General features: G+C 34.1%; 1 protein-coding gene across 1 annotated transcript; it reads left to right on the forward strand.

Moving 5' to 3' along the window:
- The first annotated feature begins 15772 nt into the window (after positions 1 to 15772).
- Positions 15773 to 18356, forward strand: LOC110716338 (annexin-like protein RJ4). The gene is made up of 6 exons (XM_021894961.1): positions 15773 to 15936; positions 16141 to 16286; positions 17139 to 17351; positions 17458 to 17670; positions 17778 to 17867; positions 17971 to 18356. Exons 1-6 carry the CDS (start codon positions 15864 to 15866, stop codon positions 18172 to 18174), a joined length of 939 nt encoding a protein of 312 aa, XP_021750653.1. The 5' UTR covers positions 15773 to 15863; the 3' UTR covers positions 18175 to 18356.
- Positions 18357 to 19217: the final 861 nt, after the last annotated feature.

Genomic DNA, 19217 nt, shown 5'->3' on the forward strand with positions numbered 1-19217 from the left:
CTCCTTTTCTCTTCTAAGGGTTATAATATTTTGGCCGCTTAGGCCAGAAATAGTATAGTTTTCGAGGAAAATTAGACTATTTTTTACCCTTTAATTTTGTTTTTCTATAGCGTTGCTTTTTAAGTTTTAATAAATTTAAATGAGTAGTGCCCGTCCCCCTATGGTGGAGTCTTTAGTTTTTGTTAATTTAGTTGTTTGTTTTCCGTTAGGGTTTATTTGTGTGTCAGGGTTTATAAAAAAAGTATTCAGCATTTGCCCTATTATTAGTTAGTTGGTAAGCATTCCATTTCTTTAGGATTGCAACGGTTGTTGAATTCTCAAATGCAACGGCGCCAAAATTTGATAGGCCGTCGTCGAGCCTACCAAAGATAAAAACCTAACTTGGTCTCTCTAATGGGTAGAAAGGGCAAGTAAGGGTCGATCCCACAAGGACTAAGGGGAGCACTAACAAGTATCGATTTGTGATAAGCTAAGTCAAGTCTTTTTGGGTTTTGAGTTATAATGAAAAACTACAAACAATAATAAAAAGGATCTTGGGAAGGTATCCACCAATTATGTCATTCACAAACTATAATTTAACATACAAAACATAGCAATTTGGGGATAAATTAGGGAAAGTCATCTAAGGCACCCAACTACTCTCTCAAGCTAGAGGGATTACTTGAGTCATGAATACAACCTACTCTCGTGGTTACAAAGCATAAAACAAGTGTTAAAGCATTATCACGATGACATAAACATTCCCTTGACTGGAAATTCCTATTCTCATGGCATTTCAAGTCAATTAATCATAAGGGAGCTAACTCAAGTTCACCTCTCAATCCTTCGTTGAGAAAACTTAGATAAATAGTTCTAGCAATGGCCACTTACAAGAACTAACAATGAAACCACTTAAACTTAACTAATTAACATCCCACATTAGCTAAATCAACACATGAAAACAAGTATATGTGAATTCATCAATGGTTTCAACCATCCCAAGTAAAAGAACTACTCACACATCATTATAAATTGCAAAACTAAAGTAGTAAACTACTAAGAACATGAATCCAAACACTAATTTAACATAAACAAGTAATAAAACTAGAAAAGATACAAAAAAATAAGTAATTAAAGCAATAAAATAAGAGAGAGAGTAAGAAATTCTCATTGATAATGCAAGAAATAATCAAATCTTCAAGTCTCTTTCCTTCAATTCTTCATATTCCAAGCTTTCAACAAGTTTTTCACACTTTCTCTCTCTAGAAAATGAGAGTTTCTCTATCTAAAAATCCTAACCTAAGCTAAAAATACTGTAAGAAGATCTCCCCCTTACAAATGAAGCCAAAGGGGTATTATATAACCCCCAAGTAAAAGGACGGAGAACACGAGGAAACGACCCGTCTACAGGTCGGCACGGACGTGCCAGAGGTTGCAAGGACGTGCAAACCTGTTAAAATACGAGCAGTAGCTACTGCCTGACCTTGCACGGACGTGATTCATTTGGCACAGACGTGCAGGGACTTGCACGGACGTGCCACTTATTGGCACGGACGTGCAACCCTTTTCTGGCTAAACAGCTTATTTTCGGAAGGTCATAACTTCTTCGTTACCCATTGGAATAAGGCATGTGACCACTCATTGGAAATCTCTTGAGATGATCTTTAATCTCCAATTTGAATCACTTCAAAATGTTGAGTGGAACAAAAGTTATGGTCAGTTGAAGTTGACCTTAGTGCAAAAATCCTTCTAAAAGCTTTTCATTTCTCTGTAAGGCGCTCATCCTTCTTCCTTTATTGCTCTATCAACCAAGCTTTCCCTTCTCCTTGTTCCCTCATTCTTGATCACGTCCATATATAATGCTAAAAATAGCTACATTACATCAAAAAACACAAACAACCCGTGAAGCATGGATGATACAAAATTTATATAAAAATAGGATAAATAATGAACTTTGATGTCGAATAATCACGAAAACAAGGTTCAAAAGTACCCTAAAATCATACCAAATAACAAGTTATCATGCATTCAAGTGAATTATATAATAATCATTTATACGGCTACAAATCGTTAGACCGTCCAACCACTACAACCCGCACCATCGCAACCCTCCTTATAACCACCCGAAACTCACCATTGACCCACAGAAACCCCACCACCCACCACCCTCTACCCAACATCAACCATCGCTACTCTACCAGAACTTAACCACCGCTAGATACTCTACTCGTAAAACACCAACACCTAATATCCACCAACCCACTCAAAACCTACCTCATCCACTCGAAAAATACACTTTCTCACCCGAAAAACATGCAAAACCCAACCAAGAACAACCCACTTTTACCCCAAAATGGAAAAATCATCCAATTTGAACAACTTCACTAAAAAGAAAGAGAAAGGGACAAAAATATATGCAATAGTGGGATTGGAACAATCTTGACGCATTGGTGGAGGGTGAGTAATAGGGTGCTCGGAAGTGGTGGTGGAGGTGTGGTGGAGGGTGAGTAGTAGGTTAATGAGAAGGTGTGGTGGAGGGTGAGTAATAGGGTGCTCGGAAATGGTGGTGGGGCGAAGGCGTGGGCAGAGGTGGTGGTTGGAGGAGACTTGGTTTAGATGAGGAAAGAGAAATTTATGGTTGAGGTTGAAGATGATGAACATGGAGTTAGGGTTCATTTCAATTTTAAGAACAATTTAATGGGAGTTAAGATGGTGAGTTTAGATTCTCAGTTTAAGTGGTTGAGGAGATTAATTTTGGTGAGAATAGTTTGATAAATCAAGTTAAATTAAGATTTAAATAAGTTTTGTTTTATTTATCTAAATCAGTTAATAAAACATTAAGTAAGGGTATTAAAGTAATTTTATTAAAAAAAATTTACTACAATTGAAATTTTTTGGAAAGTTACACATAATGTGTAGCGAACAAAATAGCAAAAGTTGCATATATATATATATGTATGTATATATATATATATATATGTATATATATATATAGCTCCTTACTCATTATAAACTACACAATAAGGAAAGAACAAAAGGCAGGGTATACCCGAGTGTAAGGACCCTTCTACAATATGCAAGGCCATTTTTACAGGCAAAGTCACTTTGACCAGTATCATGAGCTATCGAGTCTTCTACCAACGAAACAAGATCCTCCTCCATCTCCGCACGCCTACCAAAGTGTGTACATATATATATATATATATATATATATATATATATATATATATATATATATATATATATATAACTCTCTTATTGTTGCTGATTGCGAAAAATGTCATTGCTTTACTTCCTTGTTCTTGCTCCTTTGCACTGACCTTTCTCACTCCATCTATCCTTTTTCTCTCTTTGTGCCATCTGCTTTCTCACCTACCACAAGGGTAGTGGTGATCTTCTTCGATCTTCTATTGAAGAAATTTCTAAATTATCCCCTCCATTAAAGCATATTATAAATTCAACATAAGCACTTGATGTTTGTTGATTTCACTTTCGAGTTTTCTTCGATCCTCCATTGAAGGAATTTTCTAAGCTTTCCCCTCCATTGAAGCAGCTTGGGAGGTAATTTGTTTTTCTAATCATCAAATTTTGCATCTCTTATCCATGCAAATGTTGATCGTCTTTCAAATGTTCTAACAAAGGTTTTTTCAAATTTTCTCCTGGATTTTTTTATCTAATTTTTGTAGGTCTACGCTTGTTTGTTCAAAATTTGAGGACTTTGGTTGTTGGGGTTTTGTTCAAATAACTTAAATTGTCTTTTGGTTGTGTTATTTGATATGATTTTCATGAGATTAGTTGATGGGATTTTTGGGTTTTTGATATTGGTTGTGAATTTCTATATTTGGGATAATTATAAGGTGGGGGTTGTGTCATTAGTTATGAATAGGGTTATTTTTGTTTTGCATGTGTTAATCCCACTCTTTGTCATCTTTTAATTTGGAAAATTGGAATTAAAATTTGGTAGAATTGAATTTATGTTTTTGACCCACCTTTAATTTCATTTACTATAGTTTTCCAAAAGATTATTGTGTTTTTCCAAAATAAGGTCGTAAATAAATCAAATTTAATTTGACAAAGTTTCATATGTGGCTGGCCACACCGTGCAGTTAGCTACAATATTTATAAAAAAAATATTTTCTTCTCTTCTCTTCTCTCTCTCCTCTCTCTCCTCTTTTCTTCTTCTAAGTTGGTGGTTACTTCTCTCTCTCTCTCTTCTGTCTCTCCTCTTTGTCTCTCCTCTTTTCTTCTTCTCTAGAATTTGATTTTTTTTTTATGAAGAGATGATCGCTGATGAGAAGTTGAGTATGAGTTTTTAAGGTCGACGCTCCTCATACTCGTCGCCGGAAAACAACTTAGAGGTTTATAAGGCCAAATTTAGCTATAAAAACTCTATATCTAGAGTTTTTATGGTTGAATTTGGCCTTTATAGCAATATTTGAAGTGAAATTCAAAGTCATTGTTAATTTTTAAGGTATTTGTTCGATATATTTATTATTATTTTTTTTTTTTACGATTTGGTTGTGGGTTTGATTGGTTGGATCTAGGTTTGTTTGTGGGTTCAGTGAATTGTGGTGGTGGCATGGCGTATTAGGGTTGGGGCTAGTGGCGTACGCCGTATCGGGGTTAGGGTTACATGAGTTGGTAGTGGTGTGGGTTAGTGGCGTGGTGTTTAGGGCTCTGGGTTAGGGGTTGGTGGCGATTTGGGTTAGGGGCTGGTGGCGTGGGTTAGAGGCTGGTGGAGTGGTGTTTGGTGGTGGTGTAGGTTAGTGGCGTTGTGTTTGGAGCAGGAACTAACTTGACAATTCTATCCGACGCATGCCCCATACAACGATGCCAGAGCTCAAATGTAGACACTTCCTGATCCGTCACCGCACATACTTTGGGAAGTCACTGAAAATAGTATAGTCCATCTATCTGTTCACCGCCTCCAATCAGGCTCCCTTGAGCATTGGTCCTATATAGCACACAAAGAGCCAGTGAATCAGGTAAAACAATGTGAATCATCAATTATTTTAAAGACCAAAATTAAATTGCAATTTAATTTCAGAACAAATAGAATATGATCCAGATAATGTTGTCTGTTAAATGCACTCTCTCCCTCCTTCGTAGCCATAGTATGTGCACCTTCAGGAAGAAAAATGGGACAGAGATATGATCGTCACATCCGTCTAACATGATTCATCTGTTGTAACGTGGTGAGATGCACCTATGTCGACATCTAAAAGAAAGAAAAATACTCACCACTCATTTTTTTTCCTTTTGATTATTGTAGACACCCATTTGTGTCTCCCCAAAACCAAACCCAGTGATGAGTACCTTTTGCGTCGAATCATAATCGAATGAAGTGAAAGTGTGGAAAGTTTAGTGTTGCAGATAGTTTTAATTTCTTTTCTCTTTTCTCTGTTTTTGAAAACTTATTTTAAGAAAACAGTCAAGCCAGTTTGGTTGGTCCATGATATGGGTCCAATAGTAGTGTAGTTGGATGGGGCTTGACAAGAGCTTTCCAACGATATATTATAAGCCCAATTCCGATGAATATTGAGGAAGTTATGACCAATTTACTAAACTGGCCCGGTTTGAGCCTTATATGCGGCCCAATGATCTAGGGGAGGGCCTAATATAGATTTATCATTCCTAATGCAATTAGGAATGGTTTTAGTCTTCTAGGTTCTTCTAGAAGGTTCTTTTCATTCCTAATTCAATTAGCATTGATAAATTGACTTTTGTTGACTTTTCAGAGTTTTAATTAAAATCAAAGAGCATTTTTGAGGAAAAATACGATTTTATCCTCCTGTACGGCAATTTTTATCTGATTTTAAGAAAATGCGTGATTTTCTGAATCAGCGCCAAACGCCAGCTGTAGCGCCTGGCGCTAGTGTTGGCGCCTGGCGCTAGTGTTGGCGCCTGGCGCCAACAGCCAGCGTTGGCGCTGGTTCAATTTTTCGTGCACCAGAATCTGTTTTAATAATTTATCTTTTTGGCTGATTTACTCTATAAATAACGTATTAAAAACTCCGTTTTCGATAACTAGTTTTCATCAACATTCACCTACAACCAGTTTTCATTCACAATTATCAATTCTCTCTCATTCTCTTCTATAATCATTCACCAACTCTCGTCAAGAAATTCTTTATTTTCTTTTTCTCTCTTTTTCTAAACTAGCTTTTTACATACAAAATTCCGCATTCATTAGATTTAGAAACACCTAGCCATATTCGAAGTTGCATTCGCCCTAGACGTGAAAGGTTTAATTTCTGAGGGTTCGATCCCAAATCTCTATTTCAATTATTTAATTTAATTGTTTTGATTATTATTTTCCTTGAAGTTACTAACGTGTGTATTTTGTTATTAGAAAGAGGTACGAGGCATCAAAGTAAGTATTTTAATGGTTTTTATTGATGTTATGATATAGAAGTCATGTTTAGATTGTTATTATGATTCCTAGTATCATGTCTAGGGTAAATTTAATATCAAATATGATTATTACGATGCTTCCTATGTTCTTCCTAATATTTATGATTGTTAGTATCATGTTAGGGTTAAAGATTTGATTTTTATTGCTTAGTGACATATTAGGGTTTGTTATTAATCTTGTTAGTATCATGCCTAGGATCTTGCTATGCTTTAACATGATTATTATTATGATTAATATGTTATTATGATTATTGCTTTGATCATTATTATGATTAATTATAATTTATAATTTTTATGCTTTAACGTGATTATGATTATTTTTATGATTTATGATTATAATTGTTATAATTATTGTTATGATGATTATTTTTAATTATGATTGTTATGGTTATGATAATTGTTAATTATAATTATTATTATGTTGCTTGATTATATTTATTGCTTGATCACGCCTTTTATGCATGTTTAAAGGGAATTTGTACTTGTAATCACGCTTAATAAGATAATTAATAATCTTGTTTAGGGTTAATTTGATTATAATTCAAGTGATCGCCAATAATAGTTTATTTGTGCATTAATATTCAACCAACATAGATAAACAGGTTAAGGGTTAATTCTATTGATTGTATGTTAGTCAAGAAGCGCACATGAATACGATCAGAATAAAGTAGAGGCCTATTATTAGGGCAGGTTCAATCTCTTTTAGGTTGGATTTGTACCTTCATCCCCGAACCCTTATTTGGTTCAAGACCTTATGGAGTTGACGATCTCTTGGATCGTTAAGGGGTGTAACCTTCACCCTGTGAACGGTTTACAAGTTCCTAAAACTTGTTGGCGACTCTTTTACTCTATCTTCTTCCCTTTTGGACGCCACCGTACTTTAGTGTATGATCACAGTGGGGTTCAAGCTATGGGTTAATGCTTGAAAATATTCCCTACAATTATTAACCATATTCAATAAAAGACAAACATGTTCGGATTTAAATTCAGATAATGCGAAAAGAGTGTCTTGCAAAAGAGGAAAGGAGGCACAAGTATAGCAACCCACGACATTGGCACGCATCGAGGGTTTGCTCGAATTAAATCCAGTAGCGGCAGAGGGCGTAGCAGTAGGGGCTTTGTTTCTTGGTATAGAGGTCGAAACACCTTGTTGAACCGAGGAAGAACAACCCTTTTACCATATTTTTCCACCCACCACTCGGGGTAGCCATGGAGAATAAAGCAGCCCGCATTATCATGCCCAAGACGATTGAAGTGAGTACAAAAAAGCTTCGACTTATCAACACGAGAAGGCAACTGAAATTGTCTTCGGCCCAAAGGAATGAAGAACAAACACATAAAAGCATCCTCCTTTACTGCAGGTGTGTGGGCTTGAGCAATACTCCTTAAGCACTCCTCTTGATGGAGAGCTTGATATGCACGTTCGATTGTCGCGGGAGGCTGCTGGGAAAGGAGATTAGTTCGAACCATGGAATATTTTCCGTCATCGATGCAAACCAAGAATTGATGCAAAATTTCCTCTTCCTTGTCCTTTGCATATTTTTCAGCCATATTACACGAGCAAGAACCACACTCACAACCATGAAGAGGCTTAAGTTGCAAAAGATCATCAAAATAACCCATCAATTGGGAATAGTAGTCTTCGACAGTCATAGAAGGAGTTTGTTTGCAATTAGTGATTGTGGCCCTTAATCGCTGTGACAAGGTAAAGTCGTATCCCCTAATCAAAAATAATTACCTAAATCACTAACTAAGGTAGATAGGGAAGTAGGGTCGATCTCCACAGGGAAACTAGTCTTTTTACTCCTAATTTACTATTATAATCTAAACTATTTAAGTAACCAATGTTTAAAGTTGAATGAGAAACTAAACTACAAAGAATTAGAGTGGGGAGATGACAATATATAAAAGGATTTAGGGCATAGGTTCACCAATAAATAATACTCCAGGGTAAAACAGGGTAATCAATCATTGACAAGGCATAGATAACATGATTAACAGGCTCTCGCAATTTATTAATCAACATAGATCTAACAGGCTCTCACAATTTACTAGATCTAAGTTCTTATTGAAAATAGCCTTTAATATCAAATTAACATCTGCTCGATTCATCAATTTAATATTGCTATACTTTTACAAGCCGCAATTGTAAAACAGTAAAACAATCCAATAAGAAATTATCATGCAATACCAACAATCAATAATAGTCAATCATCAATGCATCAATTAACCAGATTGTAAAGGGCTCTCGCTACGTATTACAATCACACAATTAATTTACCGGTATTAAATCTCATCTCTCGAATCTTGACTTAACCATTTATAAATTAACTTGCCTATTGAAACTAGACCTACATCTCTCGATTCTTGAATCAATATTGCCAAACTCATGCATAAAAGATTGGCCTAATCTAGTCACAGAGCATTAAATCAATCAATAGGAAATTAATCTAGCACTAATAATCAACAACAATAATTTACCCCTTCATATTATTTATTAGATCCCCATAAACCCTAGAAATTAAACTACTCACACATATTAAAAACTAAACTAATCAAAGCAATAAAATAAGACATGATTAAAGGAATAGAATAAATAACTAAGATTAAGGGAAGAGAAATCGTTACCAAAATAAATCTGAATTAATGAAAGAGTTAAGAACAAAGGTTTAGAGAGAGATTAAGAGAGAGAAAACTAAGTAGAGAGAGAAAGTCTAAGAAAAGAAGGTACTAAAATTGTATTACGGAGAAGTATTTATACTCCGTACAAAAATCCTAAACTAAAGCAAATTAAAACGACGCTAATCGTCTCCTAAAAATACACGCGCCCGATCGGGCGAGGCACCGCCCGATCGGGCGCGTCACCGGCGCCAGACTAAGCTTCTCCCGCCCGGCCGGGCGCGCCTCTGGGCGCCAGCCTCTTTGGCCGGGCGGCTCATTTGGGCCACTATTTGGACTTCGATTGGGCTCCAATTCTTCGGGCCAATCTGGGTTTCCTCTTTGGGTCTTGAATACTCGGTCCAAATGCCCCGGTATCACCTATACCGGGCCCTTAATCATCGGTTCGATGGCTCTAACCGGCCCTGGGCTATAAACTCTGGTCGTGCTTCTCCAATGCTCGTGATTGCTCCAAAATATTTCGGGAAAATACTCCAAAAGTGTAAATCCCTGCAAAAGTCAACCAAATCTACGAAAACACCAATTAGTAATAAAAGTGGCTCTAAAGAGCCAAAAACACTACTAATTATGACCAAGGGACGGGGGTAAAATAATATATAAAATAGACACATCACGCTGCAAACGAGGACCACTCGCTTCACAATAGCGTTTCTCATGGTATTCCCGCAACTGTTTGGCTTCGTCAAAGTAGGGGATTGAAGTTTAAATTTTCGGCTCAATATCCCTTAATATCCAAGATAACAACATGGAGTTAATCGTCTCCCAATCTAGTAATTTTTCCTTCTCGGTCGGTTTGGTAATGTTGCCATCAACGAACCCAAATTTTCGGCGAGATTTCAATGATAAGGTAATAGCCCTAGACCATGGAAAAAAAATATCCCCTTTCAAAATCACATGGGTGATCAAATTGCTTGGTTGATCACCGGACCCAAGGTAGAAAGGAAAAGCAGAATCAATTTTGTTATCCCCCATAGCCGAGTAGCAGAGAGAATATTAGAGATTGTAAAAAAATTTAGTGATTTATAGATTGGTAGAGAAGAAGAAAATAGAGATTTAGGGTTTAGAGGATTAGTGGCTCCGATACCATGTCAAATTAGAGAAGATGATTAGAGTGAATGGTTTTCTGTGTATCCTATTACGGTATGTACAATATATTTATACAACCTAAGAGTAGAGATTAGGGCTTAATATCGGCCCATTATTTATTCATGATACAAGACTTAACAATGGATAAATTATGTTATTTGATTTAATTTATTATATTTTACTTCAGTTTATTAGATTTAAAAGACCATCTAAACTTGTCAGCTATTATGTACGATGGATTCTGACTCTTAATCAACTTGTGCCACACACTACAAGCCATAGCTACGGATATATAGTGTAATTTTCTTTAAAAGTACAGTAAAAATTTCATTAGGGAGTAATTCAGGGTGTACAACATTGGAGGGGACTTTGAATTTGCAGACTAAATAGCTACTCAAGCAAGAGGAGGCCAGGAGGGAGAGAGGGTTTTATTGCATAGGCTCGTGGCTTGTGACCATTTAATTTTATATAGAAAGTAATTTCAATTCCCACTTTAAGGTATCCAAAGTATTTCAATTATGTATATAAGAAAAATCAATTCTTTATGCGAAAATTTTTCTATATCAATATCTATGAGAGATCGAATTAATTAAATTATCATAACAAAAGCACAATAAGACTTCACTTATAAATTGTATCCCTTTGGTGTTACAATCAATATATAAGCTACTTTTATATCTATGTACTCATTTCATGTTTTCATTTGTTAAAATTGCTCCATTTCCTTTCAACTGCAATAAGCCATTTCCTTTTTGCAATGCTTCTAGATGAAGTGATTAAACCAATTCAAGATGAAGTCCCACGGTGTATGTTGTTTGCGGATGATTTCGTTTTGGTGGATGAAACTAGAGATAGGGTTAATGCCAAGTTGGAGCAATGGAGGAAAAGATTGGAATCTTGAGGGTTTAAGCTATGTCGGAGCAGACTAAATATTTGGTATGCGACTTTGGTACTCAGAGAGGGACAAGCAATGAGGTGATGAGTTTGGATGAAAATGACTTGACCATAAGTCTATGAGTGAATGCTTTATATATCTTGGATCAATCATCCAAAAAAATGGTGACATTGATGATCAAGGCGTAGTTCACAGGATTAAGTCGGGGTGGCTTAAGTAGAGAGCGGTCATGGGAGTGTTATGTGACCGAAGCATTCCCTTATGTTGAAGCGAAAATTCTAGGACTACCATAAGATTAGTGTTGCTCTATGGTAACGAATGTTGGGCTTCTAAAAAAAAGCACATTAAAAAGATGGAGGTTACGGAAATGTGAATGTTAAGGTGGATGTGCAAGAACACTCTAAGGGTCTATTCTGATTTACTAAACTGAGCTAAACTGAATTGAACTGATTGGAGAGCTGAACTGAACTAAATTGAAATGAATTGTTTATGAGAGAAGGAAATTAGGAACTAAACTGAATTGAATCGAACTGATTGGAGCTAAACTAAATTGAAATTAAACTGAAGAGAGAACAGGCCCTAAGAGATACAATTAAAAAGGAGGTTTTTCGTAAGAAGGTAGGGGTGACATGCATTGCAGACAAACTAAGGGAAAATCGTCTGCGTGGCATGTAAGACGGAGACCCAAGGGTGCACCGGTACAAATAGTGGAAGGGTGGGACCATGGAGGGGTTAAACGAGGGAGAAGGAGACCAAAAATGACTTGGTTGGAAGAATTATAAAGGATATAGAGTTTTGGATTTGCATGAGGATGAGGCTTTGGATCGTAAGGGGTGGAGGAGAATGATCTTTGTCGATGACTACATGGAATAATCAAATTTAGTTTATGTAACCGATCCTACTAATGAGATTAAAGCTTTGATTGATTGATTGACCCATAAAATTGTAATGAGTCAATATTCATGTAATGTAGAGAATATCTAATTGGAAGCTACTTTGTACTTCGTATAACAAAATCATCAATAAAATTTTCTCCTTTAATTTCTTCCTTAAAGAAAGCGTAACAAAACTAATTGAACTATAATTATTTTAGTTTTTTTTTGCTCTTTATTCTTTTCCTTTAAACATATGTCAAAATGATGATGTTTTGCAAACTTGCGATTATACAAAAATCGAAACAAATATAGAGGTCGGCAGATCCTAGTTAAAACTATTAAAAAGTGTGTAATTTCGCACTCTTTAAGTCCAAAGTATGAATGTCTAATGCATGGATGCCAAGTTAGAAAAAAGGGCATAACAATGAAAGCTACATGTTCCAAAACATAGAAAATTGCTAGATAAAAAAAAAAAAGTACAAATAGCCAAATAGGACACAACAATTTTCGTGGAAAATGAGTAATCTTTTGTGTCTGTTACTAACTTACTTTATTTTAAAATTTGATTCCAATTTATGTCATAAAATAAATAATGACTCCCAATTTGTCTATATTTTGCTTAAAGACAATGACCTACACCTAATGCACGAACAACTCACGTTGATTCTGCAGCTAAACTTTACCTTTGTCATCAGGAAATTTAGTACCACTACTATTAGTACGTAGTACTATATAGAGCAATTAAGTGTACTACTACTGAATTACTAATATGAAGTGTGCTTTTTAAATTGATATATTTTGAAGGTAATGATATTTAGAGCTTTTAAGGATATATATAAGCATTAAATATACTTTCGAAAATGGAATTAAGTTGAAAATTCATGATAAAATCACGCACATATCGATGTAATTAATGTTAATCTTTCCTCAATTTTTCCTTCGTGAGCTTCTTATACATTAGCCCTAAGGGCTATGTTTATCATTTTCCTATTTTGAATCTTACATTATTTGAATGCGTTTTTTTTTTTATTTTATTTTTAGTCCAGATGTAATTTATTTGTATGTGAGATCTAATTATATTCATTTTATAAATATAAATAGTGATTATTTTGGATGAAGTAGCTCATTCTTACTTTTAGTAATTAAATTTATAATTATTGAGGAAAGTTTGATGACATACATGATATAATACCTCCGTTTTATATTATTTGCAATGATTTGACATAAAGTACAAAGGCAAAATATCTAATCGTTGTAAATAAATAAAACGGAGGTAATATAATAATTTCTTGATATAATTCTACGTACAATGAATTGGAATAAGGAAAAAAATGAATCTATGATAATCTACATGCAATGTTTTAAATCTCTTAAAGTTTATAGCTGTAAGGATTTATTTTCATTTCTTATTGTTATGTTTTGTAAAACACTAAACAATAATGTTAGACGAAGTATTGTATGGAGTAGTAATAGTGATAAAAAAAAGTTTTTACTTTTAATTTTAAATATTATTTTGTCACTAAAATTATATTGACAATAATTTTATTCTTATTTTATTAATTATAATAATTGATAGGCTGACAAAAAATTAAAGAAAAATATCACCCGTCATTTAAACTTTTTTGTTTAGAATTTTTTAATAGTAAAAAGAAGGTCAGAAGGAGGTTCATTAAGAGGGGGAGAGGAGAAAAGGAAAAGGAAAATTTTCTCAAATAAGTTCCATAAAATTTGATTCTTAAATATTAGAGCGATACCACTACTGTATCACCTCAACCTAATCGTTTAAACTTCATAAAAAAACACCTTTTAATACTACGTATAGTTTTGGAGCAAGTATAAAAGTTGATAACGTACCATGTATGTCCAATTTTTCTGTAACCCTCCTCTATATAATTGCCAAATGGCACTCAATATCTCAGCAAATTTTGTGGCCAGTGACCTACCCAACCCGTTCAAAATTGGACCTGATAATTCTTCTAAGTAGTATCGAAACTCAATTTTTTAATTTGTAACCAATATTTATTCATTTTTTTTTAAGTTAGATTGGTTCAAAGATTATGAAGAAGTATGGAATACAGAATATGGATCTGTTCTCATACGTTGAAATTTAGTTCATTTCACTTCAGTTCAGCTCAGTTTAGTTCATTTCATTTCAGCTCCTAATTTCCTTCTCTTATAAAATATTCATTTCAGTTCAGTTCAGTTCAGCTCAACTCAGTTCAGTTCAGCTCAGTTCAGTTCAGCTGAGTTCAGTCAATGAGAACAGACCCTATGTTTGTAGTTTGTACTATTGTGGAGGGAGTTACGCATGGTTTTGCTGTATACGACTACATAATTTGACCAAAAAAAAAATTTAAATCTGATGGACTTGTTTGTTTCCAATTTTTGTTTTTAATTTTCAAAATTATGTTGATTTTTTCTGAATAAATTTAACTAGTTTATTTATTTATTTGAAGGAACTAGTTTATTTATTTATTTATTTTTATGAAATATATGATTTTAAAAAATAATCCATATTAAAATTGCCAAATGATTTTAAACGAACAATTACACCATATTTTGGAGTATTAGATTTACTTGTATTCATTGCCAAATGAAGTTAGTTGAGTCTTTACATCAAAGGGTTATACAAGTAATATCTTTTTATACGTAAATTGGTACATATATGAACTATTATTTTTTTTGGTAATAATTTACCTAAAAGTTTGAAGTGTTGAACTAACTCATTTAATAGCCTATATTTTTTTTTTTTCAAGTGATGCACCTCACTGAACTTAAGTTGTATACTTGTATACATAATCAAATCATTCAAAATAATAATAAAAAAAGTATCAGGGCCTGTTCATATTTAATGAGCTGAACTGAACTGAGCTGAACTAAACTGAACTGAAATAAATATTTTATGAGATAGAGAAATTAGGAGCTGAACTCAACTAAACTGATTGGAGCTGAACTGAACTGATTAGAGCTGAATTGAATTGAAATTAAGTAAATGTGACAGACCCTTAATTTAATGTGTGACCAAATATTTCCAAGTAGTAGCCACTAGCCATGATATAAAAGTCACGAGTAATACGCTAATGTTTGGTCCAACTAGTTCAGCTAAAGGTGGTCTTATATTGATAATACGGTTTTATTAAAATTTCGTAATACTCGTACATATAATATGTATTTTTTTATGTTGTTTTATGATTTTATTAGTGGGTATAAGAAAATTCCTTTTTCAAAAAGCTAAATTAACAACTAAGAAGACTGATTCATTTCCTAATATATGAATTTTATTGATATTATATGATATATTTCACTTATTGTCATGAATAATTGAGTACAGATGAATTACATTAGACTCTCTATTATTAAAAAACTAAAAATGAAAATCTTAAGCATTAATCAAAACATTTATTACATTGATCACATATGATTCTATCATTAACTACTAATCTAATACTTTTAATCTTCTCATCTCAATTACTTGACCCATTTGACCAATTTTTATTGATAGTTAAAGTTAATAAATTAGTGTGAGATGATCTCACGCAAAACTTAGGATCTGTTCACATTTATTGAAATAAGCTGAACTGAACTAATTGGAGCTAAATTGAGCTGAACTGAACTGAACTAAACTGAATATTTTATGAGAGAAGGAAATTAAAAGCTGAATTGAATTAAATTGATTGGAGCTCAACTGAATTGAATTGAAATTAATTATAGAGTAAATGTGAATAGGTTATTACTCTACTTTCTGTGGGCAGTGGGACCCATGGAGTACTAATTTAAACAATATACATAATTATCCTTAATTGTTAAGAACTGTTCATATTGTAGTATAAATAGAGGGCAGGTATTCAGGGTAATAGAATAGAATTTGATTTTGAAACATCTTTCATTCCATCTAAAAAAAATAGTGAAAGAAAGGGGAAAAAAAATCACAAAAAATGGCCACCCTCATTGCCCCTGACCATGCTGATCCTATTGCTGATGCCGAGGCTCTCAAAAAAGCATGCCATGGTAATAATCATCATCAACATTAATTTTCTTTGTTAGATTGATTAATTTTTTGCATGCAAATCATTAATTTTCACAAATTTATACTCATGTTTTTTAAAATGTGATTTAAATTTTCCGGGTCTAGATATGGCTAAAACGGCAAATAGTATACGTGACTATTAATTCCCGGCGAGTTGAATGTGACAATTTTGATTGTAATTGCAGGGTGGGGAACTAATGAGAAGGGTATCATCGAAGTCATTGGTCACAGGAATGCAGCACAGAGGAGGATGATCAAGGAGGCTTATGAGCAGCAGTACAATGAAAATCTTATCAGGCGTTTTGAGAAGGAGCTTTCTGGGGATTTTGAGGTGAATTTAATAAATTACATTTTTTTTTCGTTCTACACCGTATCATCTAAGAAATTTATTATTATTTTTTTTTCACGATTTTTTTTTTCTTGTTTTTACTGATGTTTTGGACAAATTAATTAGTCATTCTGTCCCAGATTTATATGTTTATGTCATAAATTTTGCTAAGATATTTATAATCGTTTGGTGGGTCATGTTTATTGAGATTGATAGGAATCCTGTATGTATAAAATAGACAACGTCTGAAATCTCTGAATCTCATCTGGGTTTTTGTGATTGAAATTTCCACAGTAGAATGACTATCACCACATCTAATTGGTCGATTTTTTATTTTTTTTTGTTTGTCAAATTTTTTAAAAAATTTCTTTTGTAAAAATTATTTTTTTTTCCTGGATATTTCTGATTTTTTTTTTCAATAATTGATTTTTTTAAAAAAGATGAAAAATAAAAAAAATAATTTAAAAAGCGACCAATAACAATTAAGTTTAGTGGTAGTGATTTTTAGGATGCTAAAACAAAAAACTTTTGTGAAGCATTTAATTAGCCTGGCAAGTTTGGTTTGAGGTCGGATAAATTTGGGTTCATCTAATCGGATATGAGTCAGTTTTAAAATTAATCCAGTATCTAGTTTTTAATCAAAATTGTGGATTATTTTGGGTTGTAAATTTGTTACTAAGGGCTTGTTTATGATACATTATAGGTTCGAATCCCCCTTCTCCATTTGTAGTTATCACGTGTAATGTTATTTGGCTCAATCGGACCAAAAAAAACCTTTTGGACTTGAAGTTTTGTTTTAGTCCTATAAAGTATAGCTTTCACTAATTTGTACATGGTTCAAACTGTGATATTTAGAGAGCTGTGTACCGATGGATGTTGGATCCCATGGACCGGGAGGCTGTTCTAGCCAATGTTGCTCTCAAGAAATCAGACTACCGAGTGATCGTAGAGCTCGCATGCATTCCATCTGCGGAGGAGCTCTTGGCATTCAAGCGGGCCTATCAAACTCGTTACAAGCACAGCTTGGAGGAAGATGTTGCATCTCACTTTTCTGGTGATATGCGCAAGGCAAGTCTTCTGATCACATCCTTGATCATTGCCATTATTAAATTAATTCGTTTTTAGATTGTCATTGGATATCATCATAACATTACAATTTTCGATATTGTTGCAGCTGCTGCTTCTGCTGGTTAGTGTTCACAGGTACGAGAGTGAGGCTTCAGAGCCAAAGCTGGTGGAGGCCGAGGCTGAAATCCTTCACAAGTGTATCAAAGATAAAAATTATAATCATGACGAGATCATAAGGATCATTACCACCAGGAGCAAGGTTCATCTCACTGCTACCTTTTACCGGTACAGAGACGTTTACAGCACTCCAATCACTAAGGTAAATAAGCAACTGACAAATATTTCAAGCAAAAATTGGATTGAAAATTACATTTGTGCTACTTATGACAGCAACTTACGGGCTCAAATTTTCTTTTGATTGTGTAGAGTCTGGCTTCTGATCAAGACAAGGATTTCGTAGCAGCGCTTCAGACTGCTATCCGATGCATCAAGTCCCCTCTCAAGTACCTAGAGAGGGTAATTTCTCTTCTTGCTCTATATGCAAGTGCACTTTATGTTAGAAACATTTTGTTTTGGTTTTACTTGTTATGATGTTAATTTATTCCGTGTTTGCGTATAGCTTGTGACCGAGGCAATTAAGAAGCGTGGAACTGATGAGGATGCTCTTACAAGGGTGATTGTAACAAGAGCTGAGAGGGACTTGGGGGAGATCAAGGAGCTGTTCTACAAGCGAAACAGCGTGACCCTGGAGCATGCCGTGGCTAAGGAGACTCGTGGGGATTACGAGAAGTTCCTCCTTGCTCTTCTGGGAAAGCAGGATTAAACTACATGATCATATAAAACCGCCCTGTAATTCCAGTGTCGTTTTTAGCTATGTTGTGGTAATTTAAGTTGAGCATTATCGTTAGTAAGAAGCTCAACAAGGCTATGTATTTGAACCTTTTGTGGTGTGTTATGTTATGCTGAGGAGTTTAATATATGAATGGATTATCATTTGAACTTTAATTTATTTGGGTACACATCAACTGAGGTAAGGTCTTTTAGCTGTGAGTTTAATTCTTTTAATTTTCATATGTTTATGATGTGGGTTTTAAATTGTTTGAAAGGAAAAGCAATTCCTACAAGTTGTTTATTTGAATAATAGGTCCAATTTTTCACAAAAAGTTCCACTTACTTAAAAGGGGTTCAAATTAGCGAATCTTTCCATTTTGTAGAAAGCGAAACTTTTTAAGATGTACAATGTATAATTTTGTCAACCAAACAACTTTTTGTGCTTTCACTTTCGAGCCTGATAGAGCGCTTTACACGTAATTCCTTATCTCTATCATATACACTACATACACACTTCCACAGGCTACACTACTATGTTGCAAAGGAAACTTCACATGGTGAAGCTGTATGGAAGGGAAAAGTAAGATCTAAACATATAACTAATCGATCTCCTAACTTTGTAGAAAGGAAAAAAAACATGTTGAAGAATAAAGCCTTTAACATATTATTTTTAGCATTACCACTTGTTAATTGAAAATTAGTCTAATTTATAGACCATGAAAGTATCATATGTCATTAGATATTTTTGCTATTATATTCTTTGTACTTGCATAGTTGTATTACTTACGAGCACATTAAAGATGTTTGAAACAACAGAGGTGTCAAATCAGTTGTTTGGGTAGGATTAATATTAAGTTTGTTCTAAATGATTTAAAATCATGGCATATAAATAAGCTTGATATTCAAGTTGAGTTGTCATCCACATTTTAATCAATTTTTAATAACTTTAATTTCTCTTTGTATCATTTTCTCTCTTTTTATTTTTTTATTTTTCCCTCATGCCTAGATTTAGGGTCTGTTCCGATTGACTGAACT

This window comes from Chenopodium quinoa, unplaced genomic scaffold, assembly GCF_001683475.1.
Source record: "Chenopodium quinoa cultivar QQ74 unplaced genomic scaffold, ASM168347v1, whole genome shotgun sequence".
Lineage (NCBI taxonomy): Eukaryota > Viridiplantae > Streptophyta > Magnoliopsida > Caryophyllales > Amaranthaceae > Chenopodium > Chenopodium quinoa.